Here is a 20,360-nt window from a genome sequence, read left to right as displayed (position 1 = left end):
TATATATATATATATATATATATATATATATATATATATATATATAATATAAGATTATTCATCATAAGGTTGTCCTGATGGTTGCATAATGGAAACCGGGTGTCTCAAACTTTTCATTGTTTGATATGATCACATTTTACATTAAATAGGTATGGTTTAACAGTGACATGTACTTCTCCGTGCCCCTTAAAGTATTGCAAATTGGTTGTTATTTATAATTGAGTGATATGCTCTCAACTTTTTTTTTTTTTTGACCCCACGAGGTTTCACAGCCAGTCCTGAAAAGTAAAGTCTTGATATTCGCCGAGGTCCTCAGTCCAATATGTTCTGTTAGTCTGACATCTTAAGCCTCCTTCTGACCAATTACTCTGATACAACCTAGGTGAAAACAGTGATTTCTCATCCTAGTGTTGAGATTTGGGGCATCCATAATCCAAATGCCCCTAAATGTTTGCACTTCTGTAAGATGTATAAGGCTTCATACCTATGATTTTAAATGTTTGATTGTAATGTACATTTTATGTCTCTGGTTTTATAGTGGAGATATTGTTCCGTGCTGAGATGAAGTGGTGGAAAAAAATCATTGGTGTTTTTATTGCAGAAAATCGGGGACTGTTCCAGTCAGTCTTTTTGGCTGCGACATGTACTGCCTTGATAGCATGGATTTAACTGTGTTTTCTCTTGTTTAAATTTCAGATTGAGTACAATGAATCTATGAAGACCTACCATAACTCTCCTGCTTATCTTGCCTATATCAATGCAAAAAGCAGAGCTGAGGCTGCACTGGAGGAAGAAAGCAGACAGAGACAGTCCCGCATGGAAAAAGGGGAGCCGTACATGAGCATTCAACCAGCAGAAGACCCTGATGGTCAGTAAGACTTGTATTTCACATATAAATAATGTGAATTGTTCTAAACTAACCCACATTTAGAGCTTTGGCAAATGAGCAGAACTGGAACCAAGTTTATTACTACCATGGTACAGAAACGTATGTTTACAATACTGTGTTTTAGTGCACATCAATTTCAGGGTGGCATGCTCTTGTCGTTTTATGCAACACCCATTTTTCACTTTATTGGAACAGTAGACACATGTTCTATGTGGCAGTAGCTGAATCAGCTTAAAATATTTTTCACGAAAGCCATGTTTGTCATGCAATATCATTTTATAGTGTTAGACTGTAATGGACAGTGAAAACTGCAAAACATCTCCTCCCCTTTTTTTATCATATTTCCATGTCCCTTTTCCTTTTCACATCTTGCTTTCCTGGCAAGACTCTGGTTAAATTACTGAGTGCTTGTTGATCAGCTACACTCGTAGTTAGTTGCACTTCTGTTTAAGATTTTATTAATCCAGAGTGCAGAATAATTAATTGTCTTAGATCACACATCTCTTCAATTTAATTAACAAATGTAGAACATTGAAGTTAGGCCAGTATTAAAACAGTACAGTTCAAGAAATAAAGAACTTAAAAATGTTCACAGCAAGTTTAAATAAAAGCTGGGCTAAATGGATAGAAGGATGAAAATCTTAAGTAAAGGACTAAAATTGTAGTATTCATCAGTGAGATAGTTTGTGGCAAAAAATTACAGGGTCCTATATGGCAGTCTTGAGAAGCCGTCTTGTGAAGTCCTTTGATTTGGTTGGATGATGAGATGGGGTTGAATGTCACGGAGTATTTTCCCTTAAATTTGGAAGATATTTCAAGTGTAGTCAGTCCAAGCAGGTCAAACTATGAGGCATTGTTAACATGCTTTGAGTTCAGATGTGGTTACATTGGTGCCATGGCCACATTTATTGGCAGGTAAATGCACTAGCCAGAAAGAGATGGCTTCTAGTGACTAAAGCTCGATTAGAGCCCTTTGAGACCTGAAGTTGTCACAATGTTTACATATTCAAAAGTCGATCCCTGTTGCAGTGTTTGTAGAGCGAATCCCTAGAGGCATTGTGTCGGAACCGAAGAGAAACTGGTACAGCAAAAGGTTCCAGCTAGTTAATTGTTTGTTTGTGGACATGACTCAAAGTATGTTTGACCACTACTTTTCAAATGCTCCTCCGATTCCAAAGACCTTTTGTGTGGGCAAGGCGTTTGTTTGGTTAAAGGAAGTTTCTCTCTAATCCAGGTTTTCAGTGGTACTATTGAGCATAGTACCCTTGGAAAAGTCTTTCTCGTGGCACTAGCTAAGTGGTACCAGTGTCACAGCATCAAAGCCTTGGGACCCTCTGAGGTTGTAGCAACTACAATTCTGGAAGGAAGTGTTTTGGTGTAAAGGCTGAAGTGTTCCTTGTTAACTTCAACCAAGACTAAAGACATGGTAAATATTCTAGACAATAATGCAATTTTAAAATTAAAATGTTTATTCCAAATGCGTGATGGTACAATATTACAGACACATTTTTAACTCCGTTTAATGCACTTAAATAATCTTCCTTCATGACTGATTTGAACTTTACCAAAGTGACACTTTCTCCGGTAGAACCAGTAGTACAAGTTCACAACCAAATGCTGATCCCTGTGCAAACAGGGGTTTGTGCATGCATCAGAATTATGATTTATGTAATTATTATCTTGCCCTCTCACGTTTACTCTGATAGCTTTTGGCAGATCACATGTCCTGAAATATGTCTAGGAGCAATGGGAAATCCAGAAACCGGGCGAATCCTGTGAAATGTACTGTTAAAAACAGTTGATACATGTTATCTCTCATTTTCATATTGACAGCTGAATTGGTGTTTACCACACCCAGGGAATACCCCAACCCGGTATAATAACATTTACTGTGTTGTAAATATCCCAAATCTATTCCGCTTAATTTGTAATTAAGGCCTATGTAGTAAGAGCATCTCTCTGATTCCAGGAACACATGCCTGAGTAATACATACGTACATCTCACAGTTACTTAAGCCTAATATTTAATTGGTCGCAATGCTTGTAAATATTGCAATCTAGCCATTATGCACTCGATGATTCTGATTGTATTCTGATTAGTAGTATTATTCAGATTTAATAAACTGCTACTTTTAAGGACCAGAATCTCACATCTGTGTATATTTGAATAAAATCTCCACACTGGGGTGTATTTCAGTGAGCTTCCAGATTGACCTGATATTAAAACACAATTAATAATTCGTCTCGACAATGCCGTTACATTTGTTTTGGATGTTTTTTTTTGTGACGCTGGCTAACCAGACATCTGTTTGAAAATACATGTTTTTTGTTACAAATTGGTAAAGAGGAAATGTATTTGTACCGGCCCTGTTTTTCTATATTAATAGATGTAGGAATGTAGCCTCTTTTTTAGCATGGTTACTCCCACTTTTCGCCTGTTTGTCAGTGTGTTTGACTGTGTTCACTGGGAGACTGCTAACCAGGACCGGAGTGATTATGCTGTCTCCCTTCTAAGTTGGTTACTTGTTCCATTTTTTACCCCACATTTCGCATACTGGGGCCCCCATGTAAGTCCCTAGTATATGGTACCCAGGTATCTAGGGCTTTGGGGTACCAGTGGGATCCCCATGGGCTGCAGCATGTATTATGCCACCTATGGGGAGCCCATCCAAAGTGTAACTGCAGGCCTGCCATTCCACCCTGCAGGAAAAGGTGCATGCACCCTTTTTCACTACAGGTCACTGCACCAGGTCACTGTAAGTCACCCCTATGGCAGGCCCTATTAGCCCAAAGGGGAGGGTGCAAGTACCTGTGTGTGAGGGCACTCCTGCACTAGCAGAGGTGCCCCCACATACCCCAGTTCCATTTTCAAGAACTTTGTGAGTGCGGGGACGCCATTTTATACCTGCCAGACCTGACCACTCAGATGCTCCCAGGGGCCTCTGCACTTCTTGGTTTCAAGATGGCAGAATCGAGTGGCCACCTGGGGGAGCACTGAGCACCACCACTGGGGTGGTGATGGATAGGGGAGTGGACACTCCCCTTTCCATTGTCCAATTTCATGTCAGAGCAGGGGCTGGGTGCCCCTGAGCTGGTGCAAACTAGTTTATGCAAGGAGGGTACCAAATATGCCTCTCAAAGCAAACCGGTGGCTTGAGGAGGCTACCCTTCCCAAGCCTTGTAACACCTATTTCCAAGGAGCAGGGTGTTGCTTCACCTCTCCCACAGGAAATACTTTGTTCTGCCTTTCCCTGCCTGGGCTGGTCAAGCAGCAGAAGGGCAGAAACCTGTCTGAAGGGCTGCAGCAGCGCGGGCTGCCTGGAAGATCCTGGAAGGCTGGTAGGAGCAATCAATAATTTTTAAAGCGCGGCTAATCACCTGTAGAGTCTCAAGGTGCTGTTTGTGGGCGTGCTGCTCAATCGAAGAGCCAGGTCTTGAGGTCCTTCCTGAACTGCTTCAGTGAACCTGTCTGCCTGAGTTTGAGAGGTAGTGTGTTCCATATCCGGGCTGTGAGGTAGGAGAAAGATCTTTCTCCTGCTGTGTTTTTCTAGATCTTGGGAACGGTTTGAGGGCGAGCTCAGACGAACTGAGTCTTTGGGTACGTTAGGTATGTAGGAGGCGAGGCTGTGGTTGAGGTATGCCAGTCCTATGTTGTGTAGTGCCTTGAAGGTGTGAATCGAGAATTTGTATGGAATACGTTTGGTGACTGAAAGCCAGTGTAGGTCTCTATGGTGGGAGGAGATGTGGCTATTTCGGGGGATGTCCAGGCTAAGTCTGGCTGCTGCATTCTGAATTCTTTGTAGCTTTGATTACAGTTTCTTGGTAATGCAGGGGTGTGAAATTTATTAAAATATCTACTTGTCCAGGGGACAGGTTGCTTCTCAAATCTACTTGTCCTGTAAAAAGATCTACTTGTCCCTTTGGTGTCATGTAGTGTGGCGACAAATTATGTAAGAGCTCTGATAATAGCCCATAGTAGGGCTTGAATACTTGCCGTTTCAATCCCTACTGTAGCAAGTTCCTTATTTTGCCACCTTTCTGCAGATCTGCATACTGGGGCTGGAGGAAGCAGTAAGCAATAGTTCCAGGGCTGGAATGCCTTTGAGTCTGGAAACCTACTAACCTGCATGTTTTAAAGATTTTCACCAGCTTCTCTCTAATATTTTCCCATAATAAGAAAGGTTGGACATTTACTCCTGACAATGGCAGAATTAGAACTTTTTCCAGGGTTGGGAAGAAAGTGTCCGGAGGGAAAATGAACTTGCAAATGCTCAATAGATTTTCACATGAGCAAATCTACACATGCGTATTTACCCATGCTAAAATACAGTTCACAAATATTTTATAGGGGTACGACATATACCATGGGTGCACTTTTGTGACTTTCTTTAAGAATTTGGAGCCACATGTAGGTAGGTTCAGATTTGCGACCCGCAAATTGCGAGTCGGAGCGACTCGCAATTTGCGAGTCGCAAATCCGAATGTACAATGGTGTCCCTGACACCATCTGTGATTCGCAAGGGCTTCGCAAATGCCCACCTAATGAATAATCACGAGGTGGGTCGCAATTTGCGGCCCCCTTGCGAATAGTGGCCCTCACAGGGATGGTGGCCTGCTGGAGACAGCAGACCACCATGTCTATGACTGCTTTTCAATAAAGCAGTTCTTTTTTTTTTTTTTTTTTTTTTTTTTTTTTGTAATGCAGCCCGTTTTCCTTAAAGGAAAACGAGATGCATTACAAAAACGAAAAATGAAACGTTTTCACTTCATTTTTTCAGAGCCTGCTCTGAAAAAATGTTTACAGTGACATTCACAATGGGGAAGGGGTCCCATGGGGACCCCTTCCCTTTTGCGAAAGTGTTAGCACCCATTTGAAATGGGTGCAAACTGCGATTGGTTTGCGCCCGCATTCGCGGTCACAAAACAATCCTACATTGCACTGCGAGTCGCAATTAGGAAGGGGACACCCCTTCCTAATTGCGAGTCGCAAACCCGTTTTGCGATTCGGTAACCAGGTTACTGAATCGCAAAACTGGGTTTGTGCATCGCAATGTGCTTTGTGCACGTCGCATACAGCGAAAGTTGCTGTTTGCGACATGCAAAAAGCTACCTACATGTGGGTCTTGGTCCCTAATTAGGTCTGGTGTTAACAAAGACTTTTTGTTTTTATTAAACTTCGATTTCTCTCTCTTTCGGCTGGCTTTACTGTGAGTGATCGCATTCTGCTCTTCCACAGGGAACATATTGGCACACAAAGTAGTTTTGTTCAGTGTCAGGAACTACAGTGGCAATCAGTGACGTAACGAAACTGGAGGGTGCCCCTTTGCAAAGAACATGGAGGAGCCCCCTCTCCAGACTCACTCAGGGCAGGTGCTGCGCTGAAGGGGCCCCCTGCGGCTGCGGGGCCTTTGTTATGCCACTGGTGGCAACGTGTGCTTTTAGAGTTCAAAAACTTTTTTTTTTTTTTTTGCCAGTGTTTGTTACAATGTTGAGGGCCTGGTAGCTCCCACAACAATAAAGTGTTACAAAAGCCATGTCAAAACAAGACACGCATTGATGAAACTAAAAGACTTATAAAAATATGTCAGATCAGTTGGCTTTGTCAGTGTTTGTTTATTTTCATGCTTCCCATATTTGTGTTGAAAATGGTTACACTGATTTTTGAAAATATTTTTGAGAAATACTAGCATGCATCAACACATTTTACTAAATGACACTTCATTTGCATCTAATCAGAGAGCATTCTGGGAGCATTATACTTAGCCTCATAGCCTAAACTTTTCAAACATGTGTATACACGTTTTTCTTTTTTTGTACTGGAACCAACGTCAGTAGTGAAGTGTGACCTTAATACATTTATTTACAGCACTCACCCTAATAATGAAGGCTTTCAAATAATTCACCATAAATACAAGTCCGAACAGCATTATCTTTTGGAAACACATTACCTCAACTGCAGAGAGTTCCACTCTCTGTAAACAGGCCGCCAAATGGTTTGTGCTGCAGAGGGTTGGGCCTACTTGTCCCAAGGACAAAGTAAACATAAAAACTTGTTGCCCTTGACCCCAAACAAGATGTCCCATCGGGCGATAGGAATTCCACATCCCTGTAATGCCGGCATAGAGTACTTTGCTGTAGTCCAGTTTTGAAGATCTTTCTAAGGATTCGGAGGGTGTGGAAGCATGACGAAGAGACTGTGTTGACTTGGCCGGTCATGGATAGTGAGGAGTCCAGGATGATGCCTAGATTGTGGGTGCGGCCTTTCCCAGTGTGGGAGGCCACCGGGAGTTGTTTCAGGTGGAAGGGGGTGAAGCTGATTACGAGGATCTCTGTTTTGTCCAAGTTGAGTTTGAGGCAGCTGGCTTCCATCCAGGCAGCAACTGCTCATCCTCTAAGGAGCTCCCAGAAGACTGGTAGGAGCAATACTTGGGGTCCTCTAAGGAGCCCCCCAGAGTGCATAGAATCGTACAACCGGTACTGGCAACAATATTGGGGTATCATTCTGACATGTTTGATACCACATTTATGAAGTCCAGTGCAATGGAACTGGAGTTGGTAGGGGCACCTCTACTCATGCAGGGGTGCCCTCACAGGAACCTGCACCTTGCCCTGTGGGCTAGGAGTGCTTACCATAGGGGTGACTTACAGTGACCTAGTGTAGTGCAGGACCTGTGGTGAAAGGGTGCATGCACTTTTCACGTAGGATGCAAAGGCAGTTCTGCAGACACAGTTTGCATGGGATCCCATGGGTGACAAAATACATGTTGCAGCCCATGGGGGACCCCTGGTGTTCCAATGCCCTGGGTACTTAAGTACCATATACTAGGGGCTAATAAGGGGACACCAGTATGCCAATTGTGGAGTGCACAAAGGTCCTAGGTAACCACATTTGGAGGGAGAGGCAGAATCACTGGGGTCCTGGTTAGCAGGATCTCAGTGAAAACAGTCTAAGCACACGAATGGCTGGCAAAAAGAAGGTACTTTCCTACAGTCACAGACAACACAGAAAGCTTCATTTAAAGGACCAGATGCAGTCTGTCTTTGTTCTTCAAACACCAGATGAAATAGAGAGCACATTGTGAAACTTTTCATTCTGTGCTGCGTTGATGTGTTTTGTTTTAACTTTTTGTAGCTAAGACATTTAGCAAAAAACATGCTTTGCTTGTTAGATACAGCAACTATTGTCTATGTAAACTTCACATCTTTTTCCCTAGGCCAACTTAACATTCTTATTACACTATGACTGAACACTCTTGATATGTTTGGGTGACCCTTCTAGTTTGTCTTGTTACTCCCACGTGGCAATTTGTGTCTTTGGGTGGGGGGGGGGGGGGGAGGGGGGGTTGCGTTAGCTAGCCAGCCAGAAACTCTGATGGTGGGATGGTGACAGTGGTGTTCTATTGGAATAAGCATGGCAGATTTAAATTAGGACGCTAAAGGCAACATTTTCATTATTTTGCTCCAGATAGAGGAGGAAGGTAAATGCAAGTGCTTTCGTTATATACAGGGCCACTGGAATTATGTGGCAGGAAAAGACAAAATTAGGAGGCAGGGTTGACCAGTTTGTGGCAAGAAAAGTCCAGATAGGAATTCACAACGCCAAAAGCTCTAACTCAAGCAAATGCAAGACCTATTGCATTGCACATGCTTGTTTGAGTTCTGTGATCCGCGAGCTGCTGGGAAACTCTGATGTCCATCTGCCTCACACACACTACCAGGGATATTGAGTGTACCATACAGGGCATGGTCATTTCACAAAGGTGTAGGTTGCTTTAGCTGTTCTCACTGACTACCCTGAAACCTGTCAGTATTGTTTAAACTGAGACCAGTCTTGATTGGTTAAAAAGTTGCCAAATGGAATTGGTAAAACAAGTTACTTTGCCAGTGGTGGGTGGGTGGGAGAGTGCCAAAAACGTCAGACTCTGAGCATGAAGCGTTTTCAGCTGCAAACAGCCTTTATCAAATTGCATAGCGCCATTTTATCAGTAATTAAATACAGCTGGTAAACAAACAAAAAAAAAAAAAACACTAAAACTTGGTTTGCACGTTAATAAATGAATGTTGCAGTTCCTAAAGATATAAAATGTTTGCACACAGAATGATTACAAATGTGATAAGCCGCATGCCACACGCACTGCACTGCTACTTGCAAGGTCGCATTTCAACATGCCTAAAATTCATGCCCTATATCTGTGCTGCTGCGAACGGAAATACGTTTACTTCATCCCATTTGAAAGTTCACAAGTTAGACATATATCAGTTCCTCACCGCATGCAGCTATAAACGTATTTAAACACTTGGCGTATTTTCAGTGCATGTGACCAGCGTCATGAAATTAATCTCCACTTTTCGATTCCGGTTCGTGTGGCATGCATTTATTACCCAGATCTTAACATTTAAAACAGTTTGTTCAAATATTAGGCACCTATATGCTTGGCTGCCGTCAACTACAAATAAAATCCCTTTTGGATTATGACAAGAACCAGAAGTTTACAAAGAAATAACGTGTTACTTCTTAAAATCCATTGATGCAACGAACCAGACGGCAATTTGGGCAGCCTATCACCCTTGTGAACAGTAATTTTAGAATTGGTCCTTACTCCAGTAAACTGACAATAATGGTCTGTGCTTCCTATCAGCGATATGAAAGTAAATTGAAATAACTTTGCACCAGGAGCCATCAGATCGCCAGTAGGTAGTTATAGTTAAGACCATGTTTCCATTTACAAAAAGAAAAAAAAAGAAAAAGTTTTTTGACTTGACTATATTTTTGGCACCCTTTGATGAATCTTCATGAAATTTCCCCCGTCACCCCAAAAAAGTGTACCAGAGATTCTTGTTATGCACCAAAAGTTTGGGGGTGATCCGTCAAGCAGGGGCTGAGAAAAGGGAGGGGGTGGGGGACACAAAAGTTGTTTCCCATGTTAATTCCCATCTGAACTTTGAACACGATTAGAGCCCGAACTACTGTACTGAATTACACCAAATTTGACAGAAAGATAGCTTTCGGTACGTGGATTGTGCTAGCCGTTCAGTAGTGCAGGAGCAATGAAAGAAAATCTAAATTTGAATATCTGAGGTTGTGAAGACTTAGCAAATCATAAATGCAGAGCATTGATTGGCTGTCAACATTCCAGCCAGAAAAGTGTTGACAGCCATCTTGGGACTCTGCTTCAGCTCAGTCCCTGAAAACAAAACGTAAGGAAAAGGGGTCATGGTAGGGGCACCTTGACCCCTTAGCTTTGGTTTTGGGGTCCCAGAGGGACCGCACCAGGGGAAAAAAGCACTTAAAAAAAAAAAAATGTTTTTACTGCGAATTTGCAACATCGTGGGGAAATTGCGGTAAAAATTATTTTTTAGAAACTGTGATCTCCCGCACTTTTTTGGTGGGGGGGAGAGAGAAAGTTTCATACAGCCCAACCCAACTGGGGGGGTCATCCAGATGGCATGGCCCGAGGGTGGTTGGATTAACATATACTAATGAAAATTACTTTGTTAAAAAAAAAAAAAAAACTTAGAAATTCACCACAAAAAAAAACAAAGGTTACAGGGATGTTATAGTTAGGAAATAGAATATTTTTAAAAACATAGAAATTCACTTAAAAAAAAGAAAGGTTACCGGGTCATTACAGTTAGGCTCATATGCTAAACATACAAAACCATAGAGATTCAGCTGTTATAGTTAGTTCTCAAGTAACTGTAACTCGCGCCCCTTCCATGCACTGCTGATTACCCCACCAATTATGGCACTCATGACATCTTTGATATCATCATTGATACTATCAATATAATATTTGCAGTAAAATTTTTAGGGTGCGAGTTATACCTTAAGGCATGATTCATAGTTACTTACGGTAACTCAAACTATAACATTTGAATTTCTGGTTTTGTACTGTAACCTTTGCCTTTTTTTAAGTGAAAAAAAATAATACATATATATTGTATTGTAATAGTATGTTCGATGGCATGTGTAGCTGCAGATACACATGCTGTGCACATCCCGCCATCTGGTGTTGGGCTCGGAGTGTTACAAGTTGTTTTTCTTCGAAGAAGTCTTTTCGAGTCACGAGACCGAGAGACTCCTCCCATTTCGACTCCATTGCGCATAGGCGTTGACTCCATCTTAGATTGTTTTTTTTCCGCCATCGGGTTCGGACGTGTTCCTTTTCGCTCTGTGTTTCGGGTCGGAAAGTTAGTTAGAATCTCGGAAAAATCGTCGGTATTGTTTGCGTTCGGTATCGGGTTAGTTACAACAGATCGACACCGAATTGAGAAGTGCTCCGGTGGCCCTTCGGGGTTTTTCGATTCCCGTCGGGGCCTGGTCGGCCCGGCCACGTGTCTCTACAAGGCTGATGGAACGGACCCCATTCCGCTTCTGTCCAAAATGCCATAGCAAGTATCCATATACAGATCAACACCTGGTCTGTAACTTGTGTTTGTCACCGGAACACAGGGAGGATACTTGTGAGGCCTGTCGAGCGTTTCGGTCGAGGAAGACACTCAGGGACAGAAGAGCAAGAAGACTGCCAATGGCGTCAGCGCCGACAGGACAAGGGTGGAGGAAGAAACATTCTCCATCCAGGAATCTGACTCGGAGGAGGCGATCCCGAAGAAACGCCGAAAACCGTGAGTAAGACGTCGAAACAAAAAACTCACGAAAAGACTGCCAAAGCCCAGGGGACGCCACCGCCAACAGGCCATGGCTTAACCCGAAAAGTAGGGGACCGTCCATCGGCACCGAAAAAGGGCGAGCTGGTGTCTAAGTCATCCGACTCCGGTCGAGATACAGGCACGCAGCAATCTCGGGCCCGAGAGAGTGGCTCCGAAAAGATTCGGCACCGAGAGGGCACGACGCCGAAAAGAAAAAAGATTTTGTCGGAGCCGAAGAAAGCAGCAGAAAAGGTTTCGGTGCCGAAACATCCGGCATCCGAACCGAAAATTAGTTCCTATTCAGAGGAACAAGGACTGTCCTCTCAAATGACACACAGATTTGAAGAGGAATTGCAAACAATAGAGCCAGATCACACGCACAGGCGGCTCTTTATTCAAAAAGATACAGGGAAGATCAGCACTCTTCCCCCAATCAGAATGAAACGAAAACTTGCCTTCCAAAACAAGGACAAGGACAAACAGCCACAAGCAAAAGTGGCTAAACAAATAACACCACCACCATCCCCACATCACTCTCCACAACTATCACCGGTAGCCACTCCACCAATGATGCAATCCCCAACACATACGGGGATGAGTCAAGATGACCCTGACGCATGGGACCTTTACGACGCACCAGTGTCAGACAATAGTCCTCAGTGCTATCCAGCAAGACCCTCGCCACCTGAGGATAGTACAGGCTACATTCAAGTGGTATCAAGGGCAGCAGCATTTCACAATGTCAGCCTTCACTCAGAACCCATTGAAGATGACTTCCTTTTTAATACACTGTCGTCTACGCACAGTCAATATCAAAGTCTGCCAATGTTCCCCGGAATGCTAAAACACTCCAAACAGGTGTTTGAAGAGCCTGTCAAAGGGAGAGCCATTACTCCAAGAGTAGATAAAAAAATATAAACCGCCACCAACAGACCCAGTGTACATCACACAACAGCTATCACTAGACTCTGTTGTAGTTGGAGCAGCGCGCAAAAGAGCCAACTCTCATACCTCCGGAGACGCGCCACCTCCAGATAGAGAGTAGAAAATTTGACGCGGCAGGCAAAAGGGTGGCGGCACAGGCAGCAAACCAGTGGCGTATTGCAAATTCGCAAGCTTTGCTAGCCAGATATGATAGGGCCCATTGGGACGAGATGCAACACCTTATTGAACACTTGCCAAAGGAGTTTCAAAAAAGAGCGCAGCAAGTGGTCGAAGAGGGACAAAATATCTCCAATAACCAAATTCGATCCGCAATGGATGCTGCAGACACAGCTGCTAGAACTGTCAACACAGCAGTAACGATAAGGAGGCAGGCATGGCTGCGTACATCAGGATTTAAACCAGAGATACAGCAAGCTGTGCTGAATATGCCATTCAACGGACAGCAGTTGTTTGGGCCGGAAGTGGACACTGCAATTGAAAAACTTAAAGACCCTGACACAGCCAAAGCCATGGGCGCCCTCTACTCCCCGCAGAGCAGAGGCACATTTCGGAAAACACAATTTCGAGGGGGGTTTCGAGGGCAAACCACAGAATCCACAACCTCACAAACAAAGCCCACTTACCAAAGCCAGTATCAGCGGGGAGGTTTTCGGGGACAATATAGAGGAGGACAGTTTCAAAGAAACAGAGGAAAGTTCCAAAGTCCCAAAACTCCTCAAAACAAACAGTGACTTCAAGGTCACAAATCCCCAACACATAACACCTGTGGGGGGGAGAATAAACAAGTTTTACACACATTGGGAGGAAATAACAACAGACACTTGGGTCTTAGCAATTATCCAGCATGGTTATTGCATAGAATTTCTCAAATTCCCTCCAAACGTCCCACCGAAAACACACAATATGTCAAAACAACATGTAGATTTTCTAGGACTAGAAGTTCAGGCATTGCTACAGAAAGAAGCAATAGAATTAGTACCAAAAGATCAATTAAACACAGGAGTTTACTCACTGTACTTCCTGATACCCAAAAAGGACAAGAGCCTGAGACCGATACTAGATCTCAGAACATTAAATACCTACATCAAATCAGACCATTTTCATATGGTTACTCTACAAGACGTAATCCCACTGCTCAAACAACAAGACTACATGACAACACTAGACCTAAAGGATGCATATTTCCATATACCAATACATCCTTCACACAGAAAGTACCTAAGGTTTGTATTCCAAGGGATACATTACCAATTCAAAGTGTTGCCATTCGGAATAACAACTGCGCCAAGGGTTTTTACAAAATGCCTGGCAGTAGTATCTGCACATATCAGAAGGCAGCAAATACATGTGTTCCCATACCTAGACGATTGGTTAATCAAAACCAATACGCTAAAACGGTGTTCACAACACACAAAATATGTCATAGAAACCCTACACAAACTAGGTTTCTCAATCAACTACGCAAAGTCACACCTGCAGCCGTGCCAAACACAGCAATACTTGGGAGCAACAATCAACACAGCAAAAGGGATTGCTACTCCAAGTCCACAAAGAGTACAAACATTTCACAATGTAATACAAGCCTTGTATCCAAAACAAAAAGTACAAGTCAAAATAATACTGAAACTACTAGGCATGATGTCCTCATGCATAGCCATTGTCCCAAATGCAAGGTTACACATGCGGCCCTTACAACAGTGCCTAGCATCACAATGGTCACAAGCACAGGGTCAGCTTTTAGATCTGGTGTTGATAGACCGCCAAACATACATCTCGCTTCAATGGTGGAACAGTATAAATTTAAACCAAGGGCGGCCTTTCCAAGACCCAGTGCCACAATACGTGATAACAACAGATGCTTCCATGACAGGGTGGGGAGCACACCTCAATCATCACAGCATCCAAGGACAATGGAACATACAGCAAAAACAGTTACACATAAATCACCTAGAACTGTTAGCGGTATTTCTAGCGCTGAAAGCATTTCAACCCATGATAACCCACAAATACATTCTTGTCAAAACAGACAACATGACAACAATGTACTACCTAAACAAACAAGGAGGGACACACTCAACACAGTTGTGTCTCCTAACACAGAAAATATGGCATTGGGCGATTCACAACCACATTCGCCTAATAGCACAATTTATTCCAGGAATTCAGAATCAGTTAGCAGACAATCTCTCACGGGATCACCAACAGATCCACAAATGGGAGATTCACCCCCAAATACTGAACACTTACTTCCAAATTTGGGGAACACCACAAATAGATCTATTTGCAACAAAGGAAAACTCAAAATGCCAAAACTTCGCATCCAGGTACCCACAACATCAGTCTCAGGGCAATGCGCTATGGATGAACTGGTCAGGGATATTTGCTTACGCTTTTCCCCCTCTCCCGCTCCTTCCATATCTAGTAAACAAGTTGAGTCAAAACAAACTCAAACTCATAATAATAGCACCAACATGGGCAAGGCAACCTTGGTACACCACACTACTAGATCTGTCAGTAGTACCTCATGTCAAACTACCAAACAGTCCATATCTGTTAACACAACACAAACAACAGATCAGGCATCCAAATCCAGCATCGCTGAATCTAGCAATTTGGCTCCTGAAATCCTAGAATTCGGACACTTACACCTCACACAAGAATGTATGGAGGTCCTAAAACAGGCTAGAAAGCCTACCACTAGACACTGCTATGCAAATAAATGGAAAAGATTTGTCTATTACTGCCATAATAATCAAATTCAACCCTTACACGCATCTACAAAAGATATAGTAGGATACTTACTACATCTGCAAAAAGCAAAACTAGCTTTCTCTTCCATAAAAATACATCTTGCTGCAATTTCAGCTTACCTGCAAATTACGCACTCAACTTCATTATTTAGGATACCAGTCATAAAAGCGTTTATGGAAGGCCTAAAGAGAATTATACCACCAAGAAGGCCACCAGTTCCTTCATGGAACCTCAACATTGTCTTAACACGACTCATGGGCCCACCTTTTGAGCCCATGCACTCTTGTGAAATGCAATACTTAACGTGGAAAGTTGCATTTTTAATTGCCATCACATCTCTAAGAAGAGTGAGTGAAATTCAAGCGTTTACCATTCAAGAACCATTTATTCAAATACACAAAAATAAAGTTGTTCTACGAACAAATCCCACATTTTTACCAAAAGTAATCTCACCGTTCCACTTGAATCAAACGGTAGAATTACCAGTGTTCTTCCCACAGCCAGATTCTGTAGCTGAAAGAGCACTACATACATTAGACATCAAGAGAGCACTAATGTACTACATTGACAGAACAAAACTAATCCGAAAGACAAAACAACTATTTATTGCCTTTCAAAAACCTCATACAGGAAATCCAATTTCAAAACAAGGCATTGCTAGATGGATAGTTAGGTGCATTCAAACCTGCTATCTTAAAGCTAAAAGAGAACTGCCTATTACACCAAAGGCACACTCAACCAGAAAGAAAGGTGCTACCATGGCCTTTCTAGGAAATATTCCAATGAACGAAATATGTAAGGCAGCGACATGGTCTACGCCTCATACATTTACCAAGCACTACTGTGTAGATGTGCTAACTGCACAACAAGCAACAGTAGGTCAAGCTGTACTAAGAACATTATTCCAAACTACTTCAACTCCTACAGGCTGAACCACCGCTTTTGGGGAGATAACTGCTTACTAGTCTATGCACAGCATGTGTATCTGCAGCTACACATGCCATCGAACGGAAAATGTCACTTACCCAGTGTACATCTGTTCGTGGCATTAGTCGCTGCAGATTCACATGCGCCCACCCTCCTCCCCGGGAGCCTGTAGCCGTTTAGAAGTAGATCTTAAACATTTGTACATTTGTAAATAGATTACTTGAAACTTTATTATGTACATACGCATTCACTCCATTGCATGGGCACTATTACTAGCATACACAACTCCTACCTCACCCTCTGCGGGGAAAACAATCTAAGATGGAGTCGACGCCCATGCGCAATGGAGTCGAAATGGGAGAAGTCCCTCAGGCTCGTGACTCGAAAAGACTTCTTCGAAGAAAAACAACTTGTAACACTCCCGAGCCCAACACCAGATGGCGGGATGTGCACAGCATGTGAATCTGCAGCGACTAATGCCACGAACAGATGTACACTGGGTAAGTGACATTTTCCTTATATGTGTGTGTGTGTAAACCTTGTTGTGGAGGAACTGGATGTCGTATGTAATCAGGGTTGGGATTGGCATTCTTTGAATTGCATAGTTACAATTCCATTCACATATTTACATTTTAGACTGCGATATTAAGTGACTCGGCAGAAATCCCACTATTTTCATTTTTGTGCATCTGGAATGGAAACTCAAGTGATAGCAGCTTAGCCACTAAATCCCATATCCACCTTGAAGACCAGGTTGATGGTGGTAGGTCATCAGTAGGAAGAATCAGCAAATGACTTTATAAAAGTCTGCCATTTTAAAGCAAACAGAGGGATAGATACAAGGGAGTGCACCAGGTGAAAAACTGAGAGATATGCGTCGTTTTTGTGCAGGCATAACTTTTGATGAACAGCAAATGTTATGTTTCAGAGAGTGCACGGATGGTCTAGATAAGCCAAGATCTGCACTGATCATCACTGAACTTAAAATAACTACAACCACAAGAGGGTCTGCGGAAGAGTATAGACCTCAACAAGCTTCAGTTCCCCATAACAGAATAAACCGCAGAGATGCAGAAGGTCATGTGTAACTCAGAAAAAAAAATCTATAACATGTATCTTAGGAAACTTTTCTTTTTTAGGATGAAAGTCCTCACCAACGCTGAGGTGGCATGCGTAATCATCAGCCTCCTCCTTAAACTATGAAATCAAATTCTGTGATGTAGGATAGAACTTCCTTGCCTAGATTTAAAAGTGAAAGCAACGGAAGGGGCTCTTTCGAGTCTTTTGATGGCTCAAGTGTTGTTCCTTTGAGAGCTAGGTGTGGCTTGGGTATATGTGCAGAGTGCAAAGTGCTTGTGAAATAAAACTTCCTTATGGTGGACCAATAATTGTATTGAATGTCCCCAATAGGCATGTTAAAACTCAGATGGCATTGAAACCTTCAACTAAATATCCACATCGACCTGTTTCTGCCCAACCTCACTATAATGAGGTTATATAAAAAAATTAAGCTCATAGGTTTACTGTTGCCATCAACCTTTAGTCAGGTACTAGGTTTCAACTTGTGCCTATGTTGATTAACATGAACAGGGCTGTATGCGTCCGCTGTCCTCTCTATTCGTCCAGGAGAGGAGTCGCCTTTCTCAGTTACACGTGACTTACTGCAACTCTTTGTGTGATTTACATTGCAGAAAATACCCAAAGCTGCTAAACCCGTTTACTAGATAGAAAACTTGATATGGTGCAACCTATTTGGTTGAAAAACGGACTTCTCTACAAGTATTGTGAAGATCTGTTAGCCTCATGCTGTGAGTGAATTTTGGTATTCTCCCGCTACTCGTAGCATCCCCTGGTGCTAGTCTGAGAATTTTGTTCTACCATCAACTGAGAAAAAGCCCAGTTGCTTGCTCCAGAGTTGATACTTGCGGGTGAAGTAAGCCAAAAGCCAAGGCCAATACAAGCCTGCCTCTCAGAGAAGCAGATGTCCAGTTTTTTTTGTCTGCATATATGTGCACATTTGGACTTATTTAGCCTACACCTAGCTAAAAAGCAACAGTACATTCTGCCTAACATAATAACACCCTATTAGTTATGAACATGACAGTATGCGAGTAGACTTCAGGGAGTTAATGTGCGGACTAAAGGACACTGAATATGCTCCCTGGTGAAAATATGCAGCTTGCATATGCTTGATTGGCACTCCTGCAAAAGGAATAACATGTTGGTCCACTAGACGTATGCAGGAATCAGTTGATGTATATCGCAGCAAATGCACTGTATATGGGGGTGAAACTACTTTTTTTTTCACACTAAGGTTCTTAAATTTCTCTTCTTATTAAAGATTGTGAAAGCCTAGTTTCTAACTTTATTCCTGACCAGAAAGAAGCCAGGTTGCTAACTTTGGATCTAGGAGCCTTTGGTTCCAATGACTGCTTCTGCACTTCACTACTATAAGTCATCCTAAACAAATTACTACTTCTGCTCCTGAGTTAACACACATTCCAAATATTGGAAGCACTGAGTAAGATTGAATACATGAATAAAATGTGAACTCAATGACTTGATATTTAGTGGACACAAGACGTTTCCAAGCACTTCTAGTCCTGTCGATTCTAGTGTGTTCAGTGTAGATACAGGAGGATGTAGATCCAGAACGACCTAACCACATTCAACAACTGGATCTCAGACTCCGCCACCACATTGGCTGGCTCCCTTAAAGAAAATTAGGCAAATAGCCTATGCTCAACCACTGGAGATAACACCTCTATGAAGCCTACAAATCTGCACTCGGATGAAATCATGCACAGATCAAAGAAGCCAGGAAAGCAGCTCTCTTACGGAGTCTAGATTCCTGCTTCAACTCTGGCAAAAAGCTGTTTTAACATCGTCCAAGATTTCACCAATCCAGTGACAGCCTCCAACACTATTGCCCTCTTACCAGACCTCTGCGATGAACCCCTCCAACTTTTTCCACAACAAAATACTCAAGATCTACACTAACTTCGCACCCAAACTCACCACAGAAGATATCATCACACAACCACCCACCATCTCCAAGAACACCCATCACCTAACAAATTGAAGCCACCTCACCTCTGAAGACAGCACCAGAATTATGAAGACCATTGATTCATGGTCCACCCAGACCCCTTCCTGCACCACATTTATTTACAACCTGGGAAGAACCCACATCAGCGCCATCGTCTCCACCATCAACGTCTGCATCCTTAGCAGAACCTTCCCAGAAAGCTATAAACATGCAGAAATTACAGCTCTCCTGAAGAAACCCTCACAGACCTGAAAGAACTCGGCAACTACAGATCCATCTCACTCCTTCCATTCTTGTCCAAGGTCTTGGAGAAAGAAATCAAGAGGCCACTCTCCTCCCATTTATAAGAGTATCACCTCCTGGACTTCACCCAGTCATGGTTCCGCAGCAACCACAGCACAGAAACCTCCCGCTAGCAGTAGCAGATGACATCTGGTCCATCATGGACAGCGGTGAAACCACCGCTCTCATCCTCTTCGATATTATATCCCATGGCCATGCGCATTGCTAGACTCTGGGACTTGGGGAATTGAAGGGCCACCTAAAATAGATTTCCTCCTTCCTCTCCAACAGAGCTCAGCGAGACAGGCTACCACCCCCACCCTGTCCCCCCCTCCCATACACTGAACCCAAGAAGCTTGTCTTCCCTCAGCCTAACCCTCTTCAACGTCTACATGACACCCCTTGCCTACATCATAAGACCCAACGGCATCAACATTGTCTCCTGTGCTGATGAGTCACAGCTAATCCTTTCACTCACCAACGGGAACACTACCACAAGGACTGTCTACACCTCCTTCATGACCAACTGGACGAGGACGAACTGCCTAAAACTCAACACAGGCAAAACAGAGAACCTGCTCTTGTGAAACAGGAGCTCACCATGGGACGCCTCCTGGTGGCCATCCAAACTAGGACTCACACCCATACTCACCGACCTCGCCAAAAACCTTGGCATCATCCTAGGAAACAAACTCATGATGAATAACCAAGTTCACGCTGTGACCGCATCCTGCTGCCTCATTCTAAGAATGCTTCTCAAGATCTTTAAATGGCTCCCCACACACATGAGACGCACGGTCAGTCAGGCCTTCATAACCAGAAGACTTGACTACAGCATTGCGCTTTACTTTGTCGTCTCCAGCCAGC

General features: G+C 43.0%; 1 protein-coding gene across 5 annotated transcripts in view; it reads left to right on the top strand.

Moving 5' to 3' along the window:
• Nucleotides 1–20,360, top strand: part of SMARCE1 (SWI/SNF related BAF chromatin remodeling complex subunit E1) — an 85,195-nt gene that overhangs the window by 39,758 nt on the left and 25,077 nt on the right. For all 5 annotated transcript variants that reach the window (XM_069237604.1, XM_069237607.1, XM_069237605.1 and 2 more), the window contains one exon: nt 697–868. In XM_069237604.1, the coding sequence (XP_069093705.1) occupies nt 697–868 (172 nt within the window). The remainder of the gene's footprint in view (nt 1–696; nt 869–20,360) is intronic.

The sequence above is a fragment of the Pleurodeles waltl genome, chromosome 6, assembly GCF_031143425.1.
Source record: "Pleurodeles waltl isolate 20211129_DDA chromosome 6, aPleWal1.hap1.20221129, whole genome shotgun sequence".
NCBI classification, from domain to species: domain Eukaryota; kingdom Metazoa; phylum Chordata; class Amphibia; order Caudata; family Salamandridae; genus Pleurodeles; species Pleurodeles waltl.
Note: the sequence above shows the minus strand (reverse complement) of the source record. Positions and strands in the feature narration are given on the sequence as shown.